This window comes from Papio anubis, chromosome 2, assembly GCF_008728515.1.
Source record: "Papio anubis isolate 15944 chromosome 2, Panubis1.0, whole genome shotgun sequence".
NCBI classification, from domain to species: domain Eukaryota; kingdom Metazoa; phylum Chordata; class Mammalia; order Primates; family Cercopithecidae; genus Papio; species Papio anubis.
In genome coordinates, this window is record NC_044977.1 from 85,933,638 (window position 1) to 85,958,057 (window position 24,420).

The 24,420-nt window shown below is 41.1% G+C and overlaps 1 protein-coding gene across 5 annotated transcripts in view; it reads right to left on the bottom strand.

Moving 5' to 3' along the window:
• Nucleotides 1-24,420, bottom strand: part of CACNA2D3 (calcium voltage-gated channel auxiliary subunit alpha2delta 3) — a 928,576-nt gene that overhangs the window by 463,054 nt on the left and 441,102 nt on the right. For all 5 annotated transcript variants that reach the window (XR_643716.2, XR_643717.2, XM_003894282.2 and 2 more), the window contains one exon: nucleotides 15,208-15,282. Coding sequence is in view for 3 of the 5 variants with exons in the window: in XM_003894282.2 (XP_003894331.1) it covers nucleotides 15,208-15,282 (75 nt within the window). In the remaining 2 variants the exon portion in view is untranslated. The remainder of the gene's footprint in view (nucleotides 1-15,207; nucleotides 15,283-24,420) is intronic.

The window sequence follows — 24,420 nt, forward strand, 5'->3', positions numbered from 1 at the left end:
CAAAGTGTGGACCTATTTCTGTGCCATATTCTAAAATCCCCATTATCATTAGCTAAATATTTGTGAAATCATGAACAGGACATTCTAACTTGATGGTTTGGGTGTTTCCATTAAACATGTTGAAAGGTAGAGGACTTGGTAGTAAGGTATGCACATGAGAGCTCCCTACAGAAGGACTCATCTTCCCGGGAGAGATGTCCTGGGAAAGGCTTGTTCTGATACTGCACTGTATCCTTTATATCCTCTGTCTTTCTGTATGCGAACCATCTGGGATATAAACACCTCTCAATAAAGCATTCATCATCATTATTACTTAAGCAAATAATTACATTTGTTAATATGCTGGGCACTGGGCAAAATGTTCTAAAAGCTGTTATCCCCTTTAATAACAGAGTCCACTGGGACATGTATCTGAAGCCAAGGTAGATTTTTTTCTGTTTTTTTTTTTTGTTTTTTGTTTTTGTGTGTGTGTGTGTGTGTGTGTGTGTGTGTGAGATGGAGTCTCACTCTGTTGCCCAGGCTGGAGTGTGGTGGCACGATCTTGGCTCACTGCAACCTCCGCCTTCCAGGTTCAAGCAACTCTCCTGCCTCAGCCACCTAAGTAGCTGAAATTAGAGACACGCATCACCAAGTCCATCGTTTGTTGTTGTCGTTGTTGTTGTTGTTGTTTTGTATTTTTTTTTTTAGTAGGGATAGGGTTTCACCATGTTGACCAGGCTGGTCTCAAACTCCTGACCTCCAGTGATCCGCCCACTTCAGCATCTCAAAGTGCTGCGATTACAGGCGCGAGCCACCGCACCTGGCCCCCAGGTGGTATTGATCCTCGCTCTAGAGATGGGAAAGGGCAGCTCACAGGGGTGTGATGTGACACAACCGGTGCCCACAGCTGGTCACCATGGCTAGGACTCAAAGCTGTAGTTACCTAAATCTTAACCATCAGTCATTTCCATTTCTAAAATTACCTTCTCCCACCAAAACAGAGACTACTGATGAGAATTTAAATTCACCCCAAAGACTAAAAATTGTCATGCTGAACAGTAACTGCAATGGGATATATCTGTGTTGCTATAACACAGCAAAACCCTAGACAACTCGGGATCTAGGGTTCTGAGTTTTCTTGGTTGTTTTATCAATAGTTTTATTTTTCTCCTTTTCCCCAAACACCAGACTATCAGCTCCTACTCTTTCAGCTGTCAGTTTTCCCACCCATCACTCTTCCTTTTACCCTCAAGACCATTTTAAACTATAGCAGGAAAAGAAATCTAATATCTCCTTATTCATTCACTTACCTATGTGGTCAGTAATACTTAAGCCCATTCAATGGGCTAGACACCCTTTTAACAGATGCAGCAGAGAAAACACAGAGTACAAGTGCCCACTGAGACTTTCAGGTTGGGGTGAAGATGGGAGAGAGAGGTCAAGGAGCAAGTGGGAAAAAAAGAAAGAAAGAAATGCCTCTTCTAAGGGCTCCCAAGAATCAGGGCAAGGTGATATGGAGAAGGGGAGACAGGGAAGATAACCTTGCAGCTGCGACCTCACAAGGTGCTGAGGCCCTAAGGAGGTGGGAAAGGGTGTGGGGTGCCCAGAGTAGGAAAAGATCATGGACTGGCTAGTAGAGAGAGAGGCAGAAAGGCCTCATCCTAATGAAGGAAGTCCTCACCCCTAATAAAAAAAAGGCCTAATCCTAATGAAAGAAGGCCTCACCCGAATGAAAGAAGGTTAGATTTCACCTCAGGTGGAAAGGGAAAACTTTGGAGTAGGGGATGAGGTTGGCCAGGAGACTGATTGGCTGGGATGTGCTTCTTTCTTCCCTCATTCAATTCTATAGAGAGAGAGCCTGGCCCTATGCTGTGTGCCATGGAGACAGTGGTGACCACAATGTTGTCCATGAGATGCTGGCCGGTGGGGAGGGCAGTGAGAAACCAGGTCACATGTGGCCTCATGGGTAGACCACAGGGGCCACTGAGCCCCTTGTTAGGCAGGAACGGAAGATTTCTAAAGGGAATGTTATTTTATCTGAGATCAGAAAATGAGAGTGAACTAGGCAAAGTAGGAGTGTGGGAGAACAGGAAGGAGAGAAACAGCGTGTTCCAGACAGGCGAAAAGAACACATGCAATGGCCTGGTTTTAAGAGGATGCAAGACGAAGTCAAGAATAGAGGAATTTTTATTTGGCTGGATCAGGAAAGAGGAAGAGAAAGCTGGTGGAGACCAGGGGTGGGAAGAGGTCATACTAGCAAGAGATGAGAACGCACATGCAAAAGGCATATCATGCAGGGCTTGACGAGGGGGCCCAATGATCCAACCATCCAAGCTGGGATGCTTCTGAGAGTGAAAGGCAGTGTTTTTTACTAACTAGTCCTTGAGAGCCCACACATATGGAGACTCACCCCTAGGCAAACAGGGATGTATCCCCTTCTAGGTACTAATAGGGAGTTTGCCATTGTGCTAACAACAAGGGGAATGTGATGAAGAAATGCAAGCAGGGAAGTCCTCTAAGCAGCTGTGCTTCCCCAGGCCTATCTGCTTCATGTGGAAGCACATGCACTGGAGGTCAGGACCAGCAGGATGGAACTCTGCACCAAGGCTAGAGCTGAGATGCTGAGAGAAGACAATGATGACAGTAACTGTGGAGGTCCAGCTAGACTAGAGATGTGGAGGAGACTGGAGATTACTGGGGAGGGAGAATCAATGGACTTGGAGACTGAAGAAGGGACCTAAAATGGCTTGTAGGTGTAGGTTTTGGGATCTGGATCCAGGGTGGCACCATTCCTCGGATGAGGAGTGCTGAAAGAGAAAGCTGTCTCTGGATACTTCTTCCCCCTCCCTCCTCACCTAATTGCTTTCCCTTCATAGTTAATAGCCAAATTGGTTAAAATTGTGTGCCAAGAGTAAATGGGCTCTGAGTGAGCATTCAAGGAGCCTTATATAGAGTAAATGGCTTTGCTCCTCTGTAGTAGTCCAAGTAGTGAATGGATGAGTGAGTTCTGGGTATGTGAGGTGTGAACATGTATGACAAGGTATAAGTGTATCTGGGAACATACTACTCCCCTGAGTCTCAGGATTTGATCAGTTTCAAATCAACCAAATCAGTTTTAGTGCTATGTTTATTATTGATATTATTTCTTATATCTACCTCTGTTTCACTAATGCTACCCCAAAGCTCCAAAAAAATGATATCAAGACAGGGTACCAGAGAAGAAGCCTCAGGAAGGGGGCAGGCTATGTGGTCAACAGGATGCTCAGGTGAGGCATGGGTGCTGCTAGGACCCAAGCGGTTGTCACAGGCAAAGAAAGGCATGGGCACTGAAAGCAGGGGGCCCAGAGGACAAGGTTTACAAGCAGCAGTCTCAGTCTCCATAGCATCTCCTTGGTAGGAACTGGGGAGAAACAGCTGGGGCACAACCACCAGGTCACTGCCAGGCCACAGTAAGCCAGCTTTTCACTTCATTAGTCTCCTTGGCTAAGTGGCAGAACCAAGGAGTATGGACACCCATCCATATCCACAACCACACACACACACACACACACACACACACACACACACACAGAGCTTTCAGCAGACCTGTCTATGTACAGCCACAGAGAATTCCAAGATAAAACAACCTCGAGAGATTCCCAGATGGGTAGAAATAAAGGATGAACTCACGATTGTATTAGTCTTCACTTCACACTTCATACAAATAAGCAGTTGTGCCCTTTCTACTAAGATGGGCATCACAGCTCCATAAGGATACATTATCACATAAATGTCCCAACACATCATATTCATTGATACTCTTCCAAAACACAAATCTGAATTAGAATTTACTCTATAGGACAAGACGTTAGAAGAATGATGTGGGGTTGAACCATGCCACAAAGGTAACTCTACCTGCTCAGATAGTGAAGATGATAGGATAGTATTTGACATCTTCAGATGAGTGAGTATTCATGATGTGGTTGGGCACTTACTGATTGTGTATACCTGCATGTGTCTCTTAAACTCTCTCAGCTTCTCCATCTATCCAATTGCCTGTCAACTCAGCCAACAAATACATCTGGCCCCAGGACCTCAGGTGTAAAGATTGGAAATGACACTGGTAATAATCATGAGAATCCAATAGGAAGTATTTTCTAAATTGCAAAATGCTATATTTACTACTGATATTATTTCTTATCTCTACCTCTATTTACAACATATATCCAAGTCTTCTTGCCCTCCAATTAAATACTGATGAACAGAGAAATCAGAAATTGGTTAATTGGTAAGTTTATTCAAGGTAGAAAGACAGTCTAAGGAAAGATCCAGCCCAAATCCTCATTTGCCAAAAGAGTTGAAATGAGAAGAGTAAAGGAATATTACCCAATCTAGTCATGCTGTCAACTACCAATTCCCATGTTCACCTTTCAGAAAGATTTTAACCTGATGTTAATGTATGTTATTTATTTAATAACAGACTTCTCCTAGTCTTGTCCACAGTCTAGACCAGGGATTGGCAAACTAAGACTCATGGGCCATATTTTGCCTGCCACCTATTTTTTTAAATAAAGTTTTACTGGAACATAACCATGCCCACTGATTTACGTATTACCCATGGCTGCCTTCATGCTACAATTGTAAAGCTGAGTAGTTACAGCAGAAATCATATGGCCCATGAAACCTAGAATATTTACTATCAGGCCCTTAACAAAAAATTTTGCTAACATCTAGGCTCATACAAGGAATTCACAATTAGCACACTATAATGAAGTGGAAATTAATGAAAAATGTTTGTATCATATTAATGGTTTTAATCCAAACAATTTATTGGCATACATTGGCTAATCTTGTTAGTTCCCCAGTAGTATCTCGGCTATTTTCAAACAAATGAATTTCATCAAATTGATACAAGTATATAGTACAAGATAAAAAAGAATTGAGCATAGTTTCTGCACTACATCTTACATAGAAACAGTCCCTAGATCATTTGTGTAGCCTTAAATCTACAAAGCTACTACACAGGAATTGGGAATTACTTTTCATTATGCATCATCTGAATCACTGTGAGATAGCTACATTATAATTTATTTAAATCAGTAAGGTGATATGGATTTAAAATGTAGCTGTATCTCTTACTTGTGCTTATCAAGGGGTAAGCACAAATCAGCTCATGTGCAAAGGGGAAAACCTACCTGGAAATCAGCAGAAGTTATATCCTCACAATCACGAGGAAACAACTGGTATTTACGGACCCACAAAAATCATTTCTTTTAAATATTTTTGTTAATTTCAATATTAAGAAACTACTTATTTAAAATATTTTATTTATGATTGTGAAAGGATTTGGGGTTCATTGTAAAGACATTCTAACAGTTCAAAATATATCAAGTGTACCTCCTGAATCCTTCATCTTCCTTCCCTCCCTCTGTTCCTTTATTCTTCCCTCCCTTCTTTCTTCTCCTCTCCTCTCCTCCCCTCCCCTCCACTGTCCTTCCCTCCTCTCCTCTCCTTTTTTCTGTCTTTAAGCAAACAAAATAGAAGCCGTGAACCATACTATTCTGAAATTTATATTTGTTTCTTGATCTAACCATATATGATTGTCACTCTTTTGTGGTGATATATATAAACCTACTTTATTCTTATAATTTAGAGTCATATTATGTTAAATTATACTGAATCTAGAATTTCTTTACATGTAGGTTGTTCTCAACTTTTCTCTATGTAAGTTATTTTTAATGTCTTTTTAAATGTCATGAGGTATTTCTTACTATCTTTTATTAGTTTTGAATTGAATAAAAGCAGGTATTTGTTCTCTCTGCAAACTTCATCTCCCTAGGTGTTTTGGCAGGCAACATTTGCCCACGTACAGAAGGGCTACTTTCTGCTTATGATTCATAACATACCCCTCACCCCAGTATCACTCACAAACTGTATATTCTATACCTATAAGGCCAGAGGAGGTAGGAAGTTTTAGAATTCAGGGTGCCTCCATCGACAAATCTCAGGCTAAAAGAAAAGTACAGGGGAAAATCCAGCAACTCTGGCACATACTTTTGTTAGATTATGGAGTTTTAGTGACTTCTGATCCCATAAGAAAAGATCAAAACTGCCAAAGAAGATGAGAGTTACACGGGTTTCTAAGATGGGCTGATTTTGCAACAAATATTCACAAATGAATCTTAAACAGAGCCATGAAATTCAGTGGATTTCAGGACATCTTCATTATAAAATCAGAGAAAAACCCTATCACTCTCTTTCCTCCCTCCCTTCCCCTGCGATCCCCCAAGAGAGACCACAGGAGGTTCATTTTAAGGTCTAATGAATGGTTCAGAAGGTCTGAAGTAGATTAGGATGAGAGTTTACTCATTCAAATTCTATATTTGAACTCCAGGCTCACCCAATTTGTCATGGTTTCTTTTTCCTTAAAGGAAAAAAAAAAAAAAAAGTCAGTTATTTGGTACATAAAACAGCAAAGCAAAACTCTCTCCAGACAGTAAACAATAGTTTTAAAACACAAAACCAAAAACCTAGCAGAATTTTAAGACCCCCTTTTCAGGGATGGTGTGCTGTGGGCTATTTCAAGCAAAATCTCAGGAAATCTATGTTCCAGGACAACTCAGTTTGATCAAGGCCAGCACTTTTACCCTAACCTTTTCCTCTGTTTTAAGACTCACCGAGATTCTCTCACTATGCCCTCAAAATTTTTAAATGGAGTTTATCAAAGGCTGTTATAATTTAAATAATCTACTTCTGACTTCTCAGGGGGTCACCTGAGTATTGTGAAACCTGAATTGGCTGTCAGTGCACAACATCATAATCCCAGCTGTCACCTTCTAGAAGCCCCTTCACGCCCTTTCATTAACTTGAAGTAACACTGCAGTGGCCACCAGGGAAACAATCCTAAGATATGAAAGGTATGGGCAGGAAAGAATCTTGGGTATTTGGCTGTCATAAGAACTTGTCAGGATGCACATGAATGTTTTGATTAAAGAATGAAACACCCCAAAGGATTTGGCACATTCTAGTCAGACTCATTTAACTCTGGACAGAAGACTGGCATCGACGATCACACTGCCAGTTCTATCTGTGTTTATACAGAAGGTCATAATTCTCCATCCCCATTACACAAAGAATGTGAGAAAATGGCCTCAAAGCTCCACGCAGGGTGTTTAGACAGAATGAGACAGTGAGAACTGCCAACCCTGGACTCAGATAATTTCACCCACAATCTCATTCTGATGGCCCTGATTATATTACAATGTAATGAGTTTGATGCTTTTGTTTCAAATGTTTTGTGGATGTTCTAGTGATGTGAAAAAAAAACCTTTTTTCAACCACAATCCGCTCCCAGGTGGCTTCTCTACTCAAATTCATTCATTCATTCATACTTCCATGGAACATCTATCTCATAGGCACTGTCATGGTTGCCCAGAATATTTTCCTTCTGGAAAACCAGTCAAGTCTGCCCAGCAAAGGCCTGCCTCTCAGCCATGGGTACAGGCACCTGAATTGGGCTGCTGACTAGGCTGCCCCACCCCTTGAGATTCAATCATGGCTCCAGAATGGGCACCTGATTTAGCAGAACCAATCAGAGTTCACAGAAGACACCTAGAGGAGATAGCCGGGGAGAGGGGATGACTCCTGACATCCAGTTTGTAAGGTTTTGGGTGCAGACTTTTCCACCCCAGGAATTTGGTGCTAGGGAAGCTGATGTAAATTTCCATTTTGCTTTTCATGAATTAGGTACTCTCTGCCACATGCAATTAAGTAAGTCCTAATGAATATGACCTAACACTAAATTTATGGTAAAAATGGAAACTGGTTTAAAGTTTCAAGCAATGAAGCTCAGCATTATTTAAACATATCCCCAGATACTAATGAAAAAATAAATGCTTTGTCATCTGAGCTTTTCTCCAAATAAAAAGACCCATAAGGTAAGAATATCAAAACTTCCTGCCATTAGAAAGTAAACCACAATCAGTACTTTTTTATATAAATAAAGCAACCTAACACACATTATACAACTGTTCACATTAATTTGTAAAGGTTCTCTTCAAGAATTCCTCACCTACTTCAGATTTTTTTTAATTATACTTTTTATTTTGAAGTAATCTTAGATCCACATGTAACTGTAAGAAATATAAAGAGGCCAAGTGTGGTGGCTCACACCTGTAATCCCAGCACTTTGGGAGGTGGAGACAGTAGGATCACTTGAGCCCAGGAGCTCAAGACCAACCTGAGCAACACAGCAAGACCCCGTGTCTTACAAATAAAATAATATTTTTGTGTGTGTGTAGATTCTTTGAGATTTTCTACATACACAATCATGTTATCTGAAAATAGGAAGTTTTATTTATTCCTTTGTAACCCATATGCCTTTTACTTCTTTTCCCGGCCTAAAACTTATACTTTGTTGAATGTCAGTGTGGACATCCTTACCGGTTCCTGATTTTAAGAGGAAAAGCTTTCAAACTTTCACTGTTAAGTTTGATGTTACCTGTAGGTTTCTGTAGATGGTCTCTATCAATTTGGAGAAGTTACTTCCCATTCCCAGTGCACTGAGAAGTTTTGCATTTTTAAAATTATAAATGGGTTTTTTAATCAAATGCTTTTTCTAAGTCAATTAATATGATCATATGAGTTGTCATTTTCAGCCTGACATAGCAGATTACATTGATTGATTCGAGATGGATGTTACATTGGCTTTGCATATCTAAAATAATCCTGGAGGTAGCATTTTATTGTTTGTATACATCATTGGGTTTGAAGTGCTAAAATTTTGTTGAGGATTCTTGCATGTAAGTTCCTGAGAAATATTGTTCTTTTTCTGCACTATCTTTGGTTTGTCAGGGAAATGCTAGCCTCATAAAATGAGCTTCTATTTTTCTGGAAGAGATTGTGTAAAATTGATATGAATTCTTCTTTAAATGTTTGGTAGAATTCTCCAGTGAAAGCATCCAGACCCGAAAATGATTTTTTATGGGGAGAGGGGGCTTTTAAATTATCAGTTCAATTTCTTTAATAGTTGTAGGATTATTCCAGCTATCTACTTCATCTTGGTTGAATTTTGGTAGTTTGTGGCTTTGAGAATTTGATCGATTTTTTTCTAAGCCGTTAATTCACGAGTGTAAAGCTGTTTATAATAGTATTTTATTTTCCTTTTAATGACTGCAGGTTCAGTACTGGCATATCTTGTTTCATTCTTGATATTGGTGATTTGTCTTCTCTTTTTTTTTTTTTGAGACGGAGTCTGGCTCTGTCCCCCAGGCTGGAGTGCAGTGGCCAGATCTCGGCTCACTGCAAGCTCCGCCTCCTGGGTTCACGCCATTCTCCTGCCTCAGCCTCCCGAGTAGCTGGGACTACAGGCGCCCGCCACCTCACCCGGCTAGTGTTTTTTTTGTATTTTTTAGTAGAGACGGGGTTTCACCGGGTTAGCCAGGATGGTCTCGATCTCCTGACCTCGTGATCTGCCCGTCTTGGCCTCCCAAAGTGCTGGGATTACAGGCTTGAGCCACCGCGCCCGGCCTCTTTTTTTTATTTTTATTTTTTAAATTTGTTTTTTGAGACAGAGTCTTGCTCTGTCGCCAGGCTGGAACGCAGTGGCCCCATCTCAGCTTACTATAACCTCTGCCTCCCGGGTTCAAGCGATTCTCCTGCCTCAACCTCCTGAGTAGCTGGGACTATAGGTGCGCCACCACACCCAGTTAATTTCTGCATTTTCAGTAGAGACGGGGTTTCACAATGTTGGCCAGGATGGTCTCTAACTCCTGACCTCAGGTGATCCGCCTGCCTCGGCCTCAAAAAGTGCTGGGATTACAGGCTTGAGCCACTGCGCCTGCCCCTCTCTTTTTATTTTTATCAGTCTTGGTAGAGGTTTATCAGTTTTACTGATTTATTTTTAAAGAACCAGCTTTTGGTGTCACTGATTTTTCTCTACTGTTTTCCTATTTCAATTTAGTTGACTTTGGCTCTTTATTATTTTCTCCCTTCTGCTTGCTTTAGTTTTATTTTGCATGATTTTTTCTAATTCCTTGAGGTAGAAACTCCAAATATTAGAGAACTTAAATATGTAAGTATATAGTGCTACAAATTTCTCCCCAACACTGCTATAGCTTTGTTCCACCTCTTTTGATATGTAGTCTTTGTTTTCATTCAGATTTATATTTTTTAAAAATTTCTTTTAAGACTTCTTCTTTGACCCAAGTATTTTTTTAGTAGTATACTGTTTAATTTCTAAGTGTTTGGGGATTTTTCTGCTTTCTGTTATGAATTTCCTGTTGTATTCCATTTTCATCAAAAATTATATTCTACAATTTTAAAGATTTAATTTTAAGGTTTCTATTATGACTCAGGATATGTTTTATCTTGCTTAACGTTCCATGGGTCCTTGAGAAGAACGTGTATTCTCCTGTTATCTAGATAGAGTGCTCTATAAATGTCATTTCAATCTCACTGGTTGATGGTGCTGTTCAGTTCTTCTATATCCTTGCTGACTTTTTGTACAGTAGCCTATCAATTGGTAACTGTGGAATGTACAAGTCCCAACTATAATTGTAAATCTATTTCTATCCTCAGCTCTAACAGTTTCTGCTTTGTGTATTTTGAAATTGTATTTTGGTCCAAACACACTTAGGATTATAATGTTCTTCTATGGGAGTGATCCTTTTATCATTACGAAATATCCCTTTCTTTGTCTCTAGTAATTTTCTTTGCCCTGAAGAAGACTTTATATGATATTAATATAATCACTCCTACTTTAAAATTAATGTTAGCATTGTACATATTTTTCCCATTTTTTTACTTTCAACATATCTGTCATTGTATTTCAAGTAAGTTTCTTTTCTTTCCTTTTTTTTTTTTTTTTGAGATGGATCTCGCTCTATTGCCCAGGCTGGAGTGCAGTGGTGCAGTCTCAGCTCACTGCAACCTCCCCCTCCCAGGTACAAGCGATTCTCCTGCCTCAGCCTCCCAAGTAGCTGGGACTACAGGCATGTGCCACCACGTCCAGCTAATTTTTTGTATTTTTAGTAGAGACAGGATTTCACCATGACTGCCAGGATGGTCTCGATCTCCTGACCTCGTGATTCACCCACCTTGGCCTCCCAAAGTGCTGAGATTACAGGCATGAGTCACTGTGCCCGGCCTCAAGTGAGTTTCTTATAGTCGTCATATGGTCATATGGTTGGATCATGTTTGGTTTGAGTTTTTTTTTAATCTGCTCAAACAATCTCTGCCTTTACATTGGTGGTCTTCAGAACACTTAAATTTCAGGTGATATGTTTTGGTTGTGTCTCACCCAAATCTCATCCTGAATTTGAGCTCCCATAATCCCCACATGTCATTGGAGGGACCCAGTGGGAGTTAATTGAATCATGAAGGTGGGTTTTTCCCATGCTGTTCTCATGATACTGAACAAATCTCATGAGATCTGATGGTTTTATAAAGGGCAGTTCCTCTGCACATGCTCTCTTGCCTGCCGCCATGTAAGACGTGCCTTTATTCTTTCTTTGCTTTCTGCCATGATTGTGAGGCCTCCCCAGCTATGTGGAACTTGGGTCCATTAAACCTCTTTTTCTTTATAAATTAACCAGTCTCAACTATGTCTTTATTAGCAGAGTGGGAACAGACTAATACATAAGGTGATTAATGATATATTAAAACTTGAGTCTGCCAATTTATTTTTTTCCTATTCATCCTCTTTCTAATTCCTCTGTTTCTCATTTCTTACCTTCATATGAGTTACTTAAGAATAACTCTCTGTATTGTTTTCTTAGTGGTTGCTCTAGGTATTAAGATATAAATATGTAATTTATTACTGTCTACTCATATCAGTATTTACCATTTCCACTTAAGTATAGAAACCTTCTATTTAGGTCCCTCTATCCTTCACACTTTTAAAATATAATTGTCTTAAGTATTGCATCCATAAACATTGGGTATCACATGAGATGGTATTACAGTTTTGCTTCAACTATCAAACATAATTTAAGAATTGCCTGACAATTAGGATACTCTAATTGTAATTTTCTTACTCATTCCAATGTTCTTCTCTCCTTTCTGAATTTCCAAGCTTTCTTTTATTTCTTTTCTGTTTAGAGAATTCCCTTGAGACATTATTTAAGGGTAGGTTTTACAAGCAACAGTTTTACAGTTTTCCTTTCATTGAGAATGCCTTTATTTCTCCTTCATTCCTGACAAATATTTTCACTGGATATAGAATCCTGGGTTGGCAGTTCTTTTCTTTCAGTATTTGAAAAATGCTATGCTACTTACCTCTTGTCTTCATGATTTCATATGAGAAATCTATGTAATTCAAATTCGTGTTCCATATAAGCAATGTGTCCTTTCTCTCTGGCTATTTCAATATTTTTTTCTTGTCTATATTTTTGATGTGTCTTGGCATGGATTTACATAGGTTTATTCTATTTGGAGTTTGCATAACTTCTTGAATATGTATGCTTATGCCTTTCACCCAGTTTGGGGGAGTTTCCAGACAATACATCTTTAAATACCTCTTCAGTACCATTCTCTCTCTCCTCTCCTATGACTTCAATGTAATTAATGTTACATCTATTGTTACTGTCCCTCAAGTCCCTGAGACTGTTCATTTTTTTCCAGTCTATTTTCTCTCTGTTGTTCAAATTGGGTAATTTCTATTGATCTGTCCTGAAATTCACTGATTTTATCTGCTGTCATCTTCACTCTATTGAGCTGATCACTGAGCTTTTATTTGGTGGTTGTATTTCTCAGTTCAATAATTTCCATTTGGCTCTATTTTATAACTTCTATTTCTTTGAGAGATTTTCTACTGTTTCATTTGTTGCAAGAGAATTCCTAATTGCTTGTTAAAACAATTTTGTAATTCCAACATCCAATTCAGGTAAATACTGGCTTCTGTTGATTGTTTTTTCTCATTCATGTTGTGATTTTCCCAGTTCTTGGCATTTTAATTGCATTCTGGGCATTATGGATTTTATATTATGAGACTCTGGATCCGATTTCATCTTTTCTCTTAGCAGTCATTCTAGGTGAGAGAAGGACCAAGAGGGTATGCGTGGGGCAAAAGATCAACTTCTAATTTGGCCCCACTGAAATCATGTAGGATTGGTTGTTCCATTGATGTTCAGCTGGAGTAGAAAAAGTGTTGTCACAAAGATTTTCTGTGGTCCTTTGGCTAGAAGGAACAAGATTTTCTGGGACTTTTTTTTTTTTTTTTTTTTTTAAATCTGTGCCTATTGTTGGTCCAGGTGAGAAGATTCTGGAACGCTCTATTCAGGATACATGGGAGTCAAACAGGAAAATCAAGGAACTTCCCTTTTGTCTTTAAGACCCAAAGCCCCTAGACATTTCATTTTCTCCTTTTCAAGTCTTCTTATACAGATTAAGCATCTTTAATCCAAAAATCCAAGATCCAAAATATGAAATTCTCCAAAATCTGAAACTTTTTGAGCACCAATATAATGCTCAAAGGTCATACCCAAAGGAAATGCTCATTGGAGCATTTTGGATTTCAGATTTTCAGATTAGGGATGCTCAACCAGTAAGCATAATGCAAATATTCCAAAATCTGAAAAATCAGAAACACTTCTAGTCCCAACCATTTTAGATAAGGAATACTCAACCTATACTTGTTTGTTGTGTTATGTCTAGGGCTTCTTAGTTATAAAGGTGAGGACCTCATTGGAATATGGTTACTCCATATTGGCAGAATAAGAAGTCCAGATTAGTTTTTAAATTCAAAAGTATTCCAGTCTTCAATATCCATACATTCAAGGACAATTTAAAATTAGCCCATTTCCTCTAATGATTTTTTTTCATTCATAAAACTTCCTATTTCCAAAGATCATACTGTCCTTTGTTCCTCTGGGAAGCAATCTGAAGGAAGGCTTTGATCATTTAAGTGTCTGTTCTGTTTAACATTGCAAGCACCAGGATTGAACACCTATTTGAGGCTCTGGAGGATATTACAATATTACAATATTGGAATAGGGATGAGAACTTCACCTACACAATGGCCAAACAACGGGAAATTCTCTAGAAAAATGTGGCTATAGACTTAAGTCACTTTTCTTACCTTAGCCTAGACAATACCATGAATGAGCATTGTCAGGTTATACTTGTTCTTTGAACTTCAGTGTACTTGGTTCCTCCCTCCTAAATATGAAGCTTATCATGGTGCTTCTTTCCCCTCAAACTGAAGCCCAGCTATTAACTCTAATATATTTTTTACTTTATACTTTGTGTTCCAACTGGAATGAATTTCTCCCAATCCTCTGTTGTTCACTTCCTCAAAGATACCCAAGTTAAGTGCTTCTACTACTTGCATCTAAGATAGCATCAATACAGTACGAGCGAGGGGATTTTCTCCAGCACACAGAATGTGCCTCACAAAAGCCTACCCTGGCCATTGCCCCCAGCTACCTCATGCAGGTCTGCTGTCCAGGGGAAGAGCAGCTCTGTGTGTCAGGTACAGAAAATCAACATGGCAATGGCAGCTGTGAGTCCCAGAAGCTGTGACATGGCTGCAGCCACAGCTATACCTTCAAGTGAAATTTTCAACTGGCCCTGCAGTGGTGGTATAGTGGTGGTTGCGGTAGCTGTACCGACAAATTTAAAGGTAGCTAAAGGGAAACAGGATTTATTTTACAGAAGTCTACTTTAGAAATTTTCCTAGGATACTCCAAAACTGGAGGGGAAAACCTCTATCCCACTGTGTAAGATTCTCCTTTAACATATCTTCCTTTTGTTCCACAATATTGATGGAACAGGCAATGCTCGGCACATTGAGGATACAGTAGGGAGCAGACGGCATTCCTATCCTTGTAAGGCTTACCTTTAATAGCAGGCAAGTTACCCCAACAGTTATACCAATGACCATTTAATCAACTGTGAGAAGGACAAGGGAAATAACAAGTGGGTTCAATTTTCTTTGAAATCTCAGCAAGAGCCATATTCTTTTAAGAGTGTCAAAGTAAGCATCAAGCACACCATAGCATTGTGTTTATTAGAGTACAAGGACAAAAAGTGGATGCAATTGTTTCAGAACTAGTAAGCCTCTGAATTCAATGTAATTATTTTAGTGCCATGATTTTCTTTGTGCCTCTTCATAAATATTCTACACATGGGGGCTCCAAGGGCCTCAATGAAAAGGCAGTGCATTCAATAAGACAGATTTATTGTAAAACAATCACTATGAGGGAGACAGGGGTGTACCATGACTGGAATGCTCCCCGCAGCTGCCCCTACCTCTTTGTTTGTCCTGTCGGCTTGCACCAAAGTTCCATTCAGGCAAGGTTCCACATAGTGAAGCTCCTCATTATACTGCAAAGGAAAAGAATCAAGAAGGAACACTTAATTAAGGAATTGAAGGGTACTTCTTAATAATTTAAGGAGATACGCACCCAAAAAGCAGCACAATCACAGGCTCCATTTATTCACAGAAGGTGAACTCTCCCATGGGTGTCCCTCTAGACAACTATGATTATGTGCTACAGACTGAAGGAGAAACTTCTAGAGCACATGCTGGTAGATGGCAGGGTTCAGGGTGCACCCTTTTAACTGACCATTCTTTAGGGTTGCCTCCAAACACTGGCAGTTCCCTGAGCATGGTTAACAGCCCATGGTCCTGGTGGGAGCTGAAGAGCATCCCAGAGTTGCGTGGGTACAGCTCCAGCTACTGTCTTTGGGTTCATGGAACCAAGGGACACATGTGTGGCTTACACATGAGTGGGGACAGAATAAGCCTTGATGTTCCCTGGTCACTCTGCAAGGGTATGTGGGTGCTGATCAGGGCACTGTCCATGCACAATTTCCCATACATTGTCAACACCAGCACTCCCATCACTTCAATCCCAGAATATCCAGAATAGGACCTCCCCACCTTTTTTTTTTGCCCAAAACTCACAACCAGGTAGCAAAAATGTGAGTAGTCTCATCTTAATTTCTCTCAGCAAGCCTGCTTCTCTGCCCTGCAGGGAGGCTGGTCCTTACACATCTGATCATGTTGCCTCCTGTCAATCCCATTTACAGCTCCCATTGCTGTGCAGATGAATGTTCCCAGGGCTTTACAAGGCTCTGGACCCTTGGTCCTGCTGACACTCTAGCATCTTTACTCATCAGCCTTCCCCTAAAACTTGTCCTGGCCAGCCATTATTCCCTGCTGTCCTCTGACATGTCTCCTCTTTTCCTTCAGGCCCTCCAATGCTGGGACCCTTGCTTTGAGCTCTCACTCTGGCACCTCTTCTCTCTGGCTGACTCCTGTTCACCTCCTAGGTCAGATTATTCCCACCTCCTCTGGGAAGCAGCCTCTGGTGCAGGATAGGCACCGGGTTAGGTCCCTCTTCTATATAATCCCTGTAAATTCTAATTATCTGTTGGCCAGATTCCCCACCACAAAGTGGAATGACACCATTAGGGCCCATGCCTGGTCCTTCAGTGTATTTTCTGCAACAAGCACAGGGCTGGACCCACAGTAGGTGCTTGAGGACCATTTGATTGATGACAGTGTCATGGTATATCTACTTTAGCAGTCAGAGAGGCCCGGAGCTCCTGAGGGAAGAGAACAGAACCATCTCTCCCAGACCCAGCTAACTCTTGTGCAAAGTTGGCCTAGGGAGTTTGCGCTTTAAAACTAAAGTCAGCGAGGACCATGCAGGGCTATGAGCAAGGGAGTGAGTGAAATAAAGAGATGAGCTTGAGAAATCCCTCTGGATACACTGCAGGGACAGGTCAAAGAGGGGCTAGACCTAAAGCTGCTCAAGAACAACTGGGATGCATCAGGTTTCCCATGGAGAGAGCCTCACTAAGCAAGCAGGAGTGGTGATCATACTGACCTTGGCAATTAACTGTTATTGAGCACTTACTGCATCCAGGCAGCAGGTAAACTTCATCTGCAGGTTATCTTAGCATCATTTGGCAAGCACCTCCAATCACTCTCCCTTTACAGATGGGGAAACTGAGGCACGGCAAAAATGATCGACTTGCCCAAAGACACCAGAGAGTAAATGAGGGTGGTGGAGTCCAGATTCAAATCCAGGCAGTCTGACCTCACAGCCACTGACAACAGGACCTCAATGCCCCCAACTCATCCTCCCTGGCCCCCAAACCTCCAGATCTCCCCATCAGTCAGCCTTGTGCCCTTTCATCTTTGCTTTTAGTCATATAAAAAGCGTTTGAAAAAATATCCCAATGGTTTGAGGGCTTAAATATCCTCTAACGAGGCATGGAGAAAAAAATATATTTATGACATTAGCCATTAAGAAATGGAAGTATGACTTTTAGTCAACAAACAGAACATCATCTCAGGATCCAAGAAGCAACTGCACAGTTCAATATGAAGGAAAACTCCTCCAAAGCTCTCAATCTCTGTTGGACTGACCCTGGAAGTTGCTGAGAAAACAGCCATTCCCTTCTCCTTCACTTCCCTTGCTGACTCATTTGGTTTAGGGTGACAGTACACTGATTTCTAAGGCCTGAACCACAAAGGGTCTTAGCCAGCCACAGACATCCAGTTCCCCTCTGTTGGACACAACCTCTCATAGCCTGCCTTGCAGTTAGGGGCAAATGATCATGACATAAGGAAAAGTTTGATGGGCAGATTCAATGAAATGTTTTCCTGCCATTAAGGGAAAACTCATCTATACCCACTCTTTTCTTCCTGCTTGGGATGCTATTGTGGAGGTGCTGCAGCCATTTTGCAACTATGAGGTTACAAGACAAAGAATGGAATGCAAAGCCCAAGGAAGACAGAGCAGGAAGATGGAGCCAGTGTGGGCCCCCGAAGACAACATTGAGCTACTGTGCAAAAGCTGCAGCCACCCTCCTCCAGGTTTCTTACATGCCATTATCAGATGTTTGTATGCTGAACCAACCTTTCCTCACCTGTTCTGTAACCTAGAGCCCAAAACTTTCCTGAGGTTCCCACCGTGGTTTTACTTCCTCTCATTCTTCCATTTTGCAGGTAAACTGAATCACTTCATTGACATGCTACCTAATACACACTCTCAAAGTTGATTCCTGGGGTTGTACAGTTTGAGCTGGGAGTCAGGTCACTTGGGTCCAAGTCCTGTCTCTACCATGTACTCACTGTGTGGCCTTGGGGAAGTTGCTAAGCCACTCTGATCCCAGAATCTTATGCATAAGAAGATACTAATTCACCTTCTAGTCTCCCTCTGGGGGCCCCTGCAGAAACTGAGTGAGGCAACAGACCTGAAACTGCCTTGCTAATATAAAAGTCTATACTTGTGGGGGCTCCAGAAGGGATTTAAAAGTCAAGAAGACCAAGGAGTTCTTGACCTCATCAGGGAGGTACATGTGCAGTAATCAAAACCATGCTTGCCATGACTGTGTGTGCTATGGCCTCAGTGGAGGAATCCACTCTTCTGAATCCCAGCCAGCTTGTTAGTGGCATCATCCAAGCTTGCAGTTGACTAATTTCCCTTGACTGCATCAGGATAAAGCTATGCCGAGCAATCTGGTCTGTATCACCAGAGGGACCCGGGCTCAGCCATGTGTGTAAGGGAACTGCACACCAGGCAGCTGTACCAAGGAGGCCTGCTAGCTGTGCATGCTCCTCTCACTACCAAACAGCTCCTCCCAAGGGGGACCCCAAGGATGCCCTGTACACGGAACTGCTTCCAGACTCCTCGCAGTCCTTTATTTGGAAATCCTTCAGCTTCTGCATTTTTATGTATGTTCTCTAGATTTCTATTTTGTGAAATGATGATGTGGAAGGGCCATATATATTTACAACTCAAGATTTGGTCACCTCTTGCCCTGAGACACAACAGCCTTATAAATAGCTCTCCTTGATCCCTAATGAAATAATCTGATATCAATAGTCTAAGGAAGAAAACGATACTATGTACATCATCACCAGTTAGATGCAATTTCCTTCTACAATTTGTTTTTACTCCCCTGCACTACCAGGATTGAACCCTAAAGAAGTACTTAACCTTTGCCCTTCCTGCCCAAGTGGTTAGTCCTTCTTGCAAATTTCTGGGAAATGGGAAGAGTCTCTTAGGGAGAGAGGAGTGGGCCCAGGCTGCCCTGGAAATGGGTCCAGTCCAGCCCACCAACCACATGGTGAGGAAATGGACACACGGCTTTCACCCTTTAAAGAGCTTAGAAGCTGCCACGTAGCACACAGGGACTCGGGCGCTGTAGGCCTTCTTCTCCCTGCTTCCTTCCTGGTTGGCTTTCCTTTTCTGATTCTCACAAGGGTAGAACAGTAGAGCTAAAGCAACTGAGGCAGGCAGGCCTGGGTTCAAATCCTGACTCTGCCACATGCTTGCTGAGTGACCTTGGTCCCAGCTTTTGTGTTGGGGAAACAGGTATTCTAACTGCACCTCTCTCATGAGCTCACTGTGAGGATGAAATAACAGTCAACACAGAACCTGGCACATAAGAATGAGAAAGGCATCTAGGCGCATAGGCACAAATGCACAAAAAAGAAAGAGAATATATGTGTGAGTGTGATGTGTGCTACATAGAGGGAAAGGCCAACAGATAACACCCTGCACCCAGAGCTGGAGCTTGCTATGAAGGAAGAAGGTGATGTCAGTGATGCAAAGTGACCCCTTCTTTGGAACAGGGGCATGTGTCCTTGGCCTTCTCTGGAGAGCAGGGATCTGCATTTGTTGGGGATAAGATGCCATGTCATCAGGCACATGTCACTGTCTACATACCCAAAACAAGCCCATGATGTCTGGCCACACATTGTCCCACTCTAAGCCACCCTCTGAATCCTCCCAGGGACTGGGGTCTTTGGCAGACAGGGAGCCAAGATGGTGCAGCCAGCTTACTGGCAAATTCCCATGTAGGAAGGCATCTGCCACAGAACTCTTCACGTCTTTATTTGCTCACTGAATTTACCCTAAGCACCTACTGTGTGCTGGGGACATAAAACACTGGCTAAGTTTGCTCATGATGATCATTGTAAAGTGACAACCATTTTTTTTCTTACTTTTCTTAGTAAAAGAGTATGTTCATTCCATCAGAACATAAGGTCTGTTTTTCCTTTTGTTTTTGTTTGTTTGTTTTTGAGATGGGGGTCTCATTCAGGTATCACCCAGGCTGGACTGCAGTGGTGTGATCACAGCTCACTGCAGCCTCCACCTCCCAGGGTCAAGCAATCCTCCTGACTCAGCCTCCCAAATAGCTCGGACCACGGGCACATGCCACCACATCCAGCTAGTTTTTTTTATTATTATTTGCAGAGAGAAGGTCTCCCTATGTTGCCCAGGCTGGTCTCGAACTCCTGGGCTCAAGCAATCCTCCTGTCTCAGCCTCCCAAAGTACTAGGATTACAGGCATGAGCCACTGCACCTGGCCTTGGCTTTCCTTTTTATGATAAATAGTGCTTATCTGTGATGCTGCAACAGTCCCTCCAAAAATAACAACAGGCTTGAGACAAACCCACAATCTTCCTCAGGTATTAGACTACATCCCACAACTCTTGCTAAGGAAACTGTCCCTCTGTCTCCATTCAACCTCCAAACTCTCCACTCTGAAGGCAAGGGACACATTACATGCCTCTTCTTTCCTTTTGCCCAGTGTCTGTGCGCATTCCCTACATCTCCCCTTTTACAGACACAGCAAAGTGATCAATGAGAATCTTAATGATGATCTAAAATAGGAAAGGCAACTTTCATTAAATGAAGAGCCAGAACATTTTGCAAAAGGATTTAAAAGCAATGCAAATGGGCTAGACTCTCTCACCAAGGTTCATAGGAGCTTCCAAATTAGTGTAGAATTCCAGCATACATTGGCTCAGGTGAATCACGGCCCAAAAGCCAAAGAGCCAAGGACAACTGACTTTGGGCTCTGGATAATAATGAGGAATCCACCTAATGTCAGAAACTGAACTTGACAGATGAAACCAATTTCGCTTTCAGGTCTAACAGAAGGTTATCAGTCACCTAGAGAAGATGAGGAAAGAACCTCCCTAAGCAGGGAGTGGCTTTAGGGAGCATCTCAATACCCTGCCCTGAAGCTGAGACTCATTTTTGTGTCTCTCCACTGCCTCCATGGGTTGTCCCAATTCCTCCACCTGGCTGAACCACCAGACTGGTTCGATCTGGCTTGCCTCTCTCCATCCAGTCTCATTCATTTCACCATCACTCACCAGATCCACTCACCTCCACATTCACCTGCACTCCCATGTGATCCAGACACACCAAGAGCTCCTTCTTGGGGGCTGGGATGGGGTCTTACACCCGCAAATGGCACTTTCTCAGTTACTGACTCCTTCCTCCTTTTCTCCCTGCTCTGTTCCACCACGTTTGCCTATGTCTGGCTAGCCTACTTAACTTCAAGTGTCCACTCAGTCACTACTTCTTCTGATAAGCCACCACAGAGCCCCAGGCAGCATATACCCCAGCTCTAGACACCCAGTCCCCCAACTACTCCCTCTCCAAGACTGCACTGGCCACACTGGGTTGTGAGACCTGCTTCCCAGTAGCCCCCACACAAGGATCACATACAGAAAACCTAAATCTCTGAGAGCAGACACCTTGTCTGAAGTCAGCCCCAATGCTTAATGCAAAGCACTCAGTACTATTTGTTGAATGAATCAATAGAACAAAGAAACAAAAAGGCGAAATTGCTGAGATTCTGCCTTTTGGACGTGGTGGCATGTGCCTGTGGTCCGAGATCTTTGGGATGCTGAGTCAGGAGGATTGCTTGACCCTGGAAGGTGGAGGCTGCAGTGAGCTGTGATCACACCACTGCACTCCAGCCTGGGTGATACCTGAATGAGACCCCCATCTCAAAAACACACAAACAAAAGGAAAAAGAGACCTTATGTTCAGATGGAATGAACATACTCTTTTACTAAGAAAAGTAAGAATGCCTGATGGAAAGGACTAGGAACAAAGCCAGAAAAAAAAAAAAAAAAAAAAAAAAAATTGGCACAGAAACAAAAAATAAGATGAGAATCTCTATCCCTTTCAAAAAACAGGTAAATAAACAAAAAGTAAAGGAAGTAAGTGGCTATGTTTTTAAAAATCCAAAGTTTGGCCAAAAAAAAAAACCCATAGAATTAAATGCTGCCATGCTCATGTAATGCAAGAAACTGATGCAGAATTGCTGGGACTCCATTAAATATTTTTATAGTTTTACTGGTGCACTTTTGATTAAATAACCTTTGAATGAAAACGTGTAGGGATTATGTAATAAAGCAGATGAAAACACAACATTTTCACCAACACAAGCCATCCTAGGGATCTTTTGCATTACAAAAGCATCTTATGTAATTTGAAACACAACTGGACACAATTAGTAGTACAGAACAAATGAGCACTGAAAGAAAATACTATCCTCATACTTTTAATACGGAATCGATTACTTTAAAAAGCAAATCCACAGCAGACAAAGCATTGGAGAAACCGTTCTAAAGAAAATCTGCAAATTAAAACCAGGGCATCAGAAAGTTCTTGCTTGAACTAACAAATGATGCTCTTCTTAATTCAAGTCTGCACAAATATGGGCTACAGGAGGCATTTAAATTGATTTAACAAAATCTGCCCAGTTAATACTGTGCTCATTTAAGGCATGGCTTGAGCTTCTGTAAAGTCATTTTTCAAATTTCAACATCGGACAGAATTAGCACCCTCATTTTTATGATAATATTGCTAATTTAATGCATGGCTTGAAGTTAGACTTCAAAGTGAATCAGAAAAATATGCCCTTTCTCTTGTCAGAGACATCTCTCTTCACGCACCAGAGGTTTGACCTTAAAATTTTAACTTCAACTGCACAAAATTACTCTCATATTTCAACTATTCTTTCATAATTCAATCAGTTAGTTTGTCCATTTTAGATAGATCTTGCAATACCTTGCCCATGAAAGCTAAAACAAGTTTTAACATTATCTTTTTACGTTTATACTCTGGATAGATCAAGATCAGAAACTTTTCAGTATAATATTAAACATGCAGTTCACAATGAACTTAATAAAACATGCAAAACCAAAAGACGAACTTAAGTGGCCAAAGGGAAGTCTTTCCCACTATTTAAATCTCTTTCCTCCGTCCTCCGTTATGGCACTGAAAAATCAAGTGGCAATGATGAATTAGATTTGCACAAACAAAAACCTACAGTACACGAGGGCTTCCAGCACTGAAAATATTGTATTCTTTACTTTTCCTCTAAAACACTGAGCTATCTCCACAAACGTCTACCTGGCAAGCAAAGGAAGGCTGACGATGTAATGGAGGGTGAAATGATAATGTCCTCTTTCGTAAATGGAATCCAGCCGACGATAACAATACACTCACACAGATTTGCAGGGCATTCTGGATGGCGTTTCAAATACCTCATCCCCCTGCACTTTAAGAACCTGCAGTCAGGTCGCCCTTTACACAGGAGACAAGTGACCATTTTAAACAGACTGAGGGAAAACCTCCACCATACTACTACAGCAATTATGTCAGGGCAGAAACAGGAGGAGGTGATGGAGGAAGAAAAAGAAAAAGAATTCAACAAGGCAAAATTCGCAGAACACACTTAGGATTGGGAGAGACAATTCAAGGGAATGCAAATGAAAATTTGCCAGCTATGAATCTCCTATTAATTAGAAGCCTCGAACTGTTGGTAAGTGTGTAAACATTATGCCCTGCTTGGTAGACATTCTGGTAGGTGCCTGTATGCATACCCTTTGGTGCAGGAATTTCACTTCTAGGTTTTATTCAATAGAAGCACACCCGACCTTGCAAAAATATATGCATTCCATTCAGTGCATTGCATGCGCTGCCCTCACTGTAGCACTTCTGAGTAAAAAATGTGATGGAATGCTCTGTTATTCAAATACATTTGATTGAAATAAGCGTTGCTAAATATTCTTTAAAATATGAATCTATTTTTGTGAAAAGACAGTGTGCTCATATACACAGAAACATTTAGGATATGTGCCAAATGAAAGAGAAATGAGAACATTACTGAATTGTTTAAAATTATTACATATGTTGCCTGCATTAAAAAGCAACGAATCTATAAATATTACTGTTAATTAATGGTTCTTTTATGACCTTGGCCTTCTAATATAAACTCACTAACATATCTGATACATTCTCTTATCCATTAGAGGAACAAAGTGCATGATTTTACTATAAAGGCTTCAAATAAAGAAGTTCAGAGTGCCTTTCTAGTTGTTGAAATAATTATGTAAATAGTGTTGAAGCTGATTATTTATGTTGAAAATTAACAAACAGATGTACAGTGAGGGTTAATGGGATCTTTAATGGGTTTCTTTATATAAAGGGACAATTTGGGGCAAAAATTTTTTTTCTTAACTGTTCTATAATAACTGGCATGTCTACTTTTAATTATCTTAATCACCCTCTCTTCTTTATTGAGTTGACACTGTTTGTATATCTTAATGAACTTACATAGATTATTTCAATCGATTGGTTTTGTTAACAGAACAATAAATCCTGACTGATAAAGAATGCAGGATGTAAT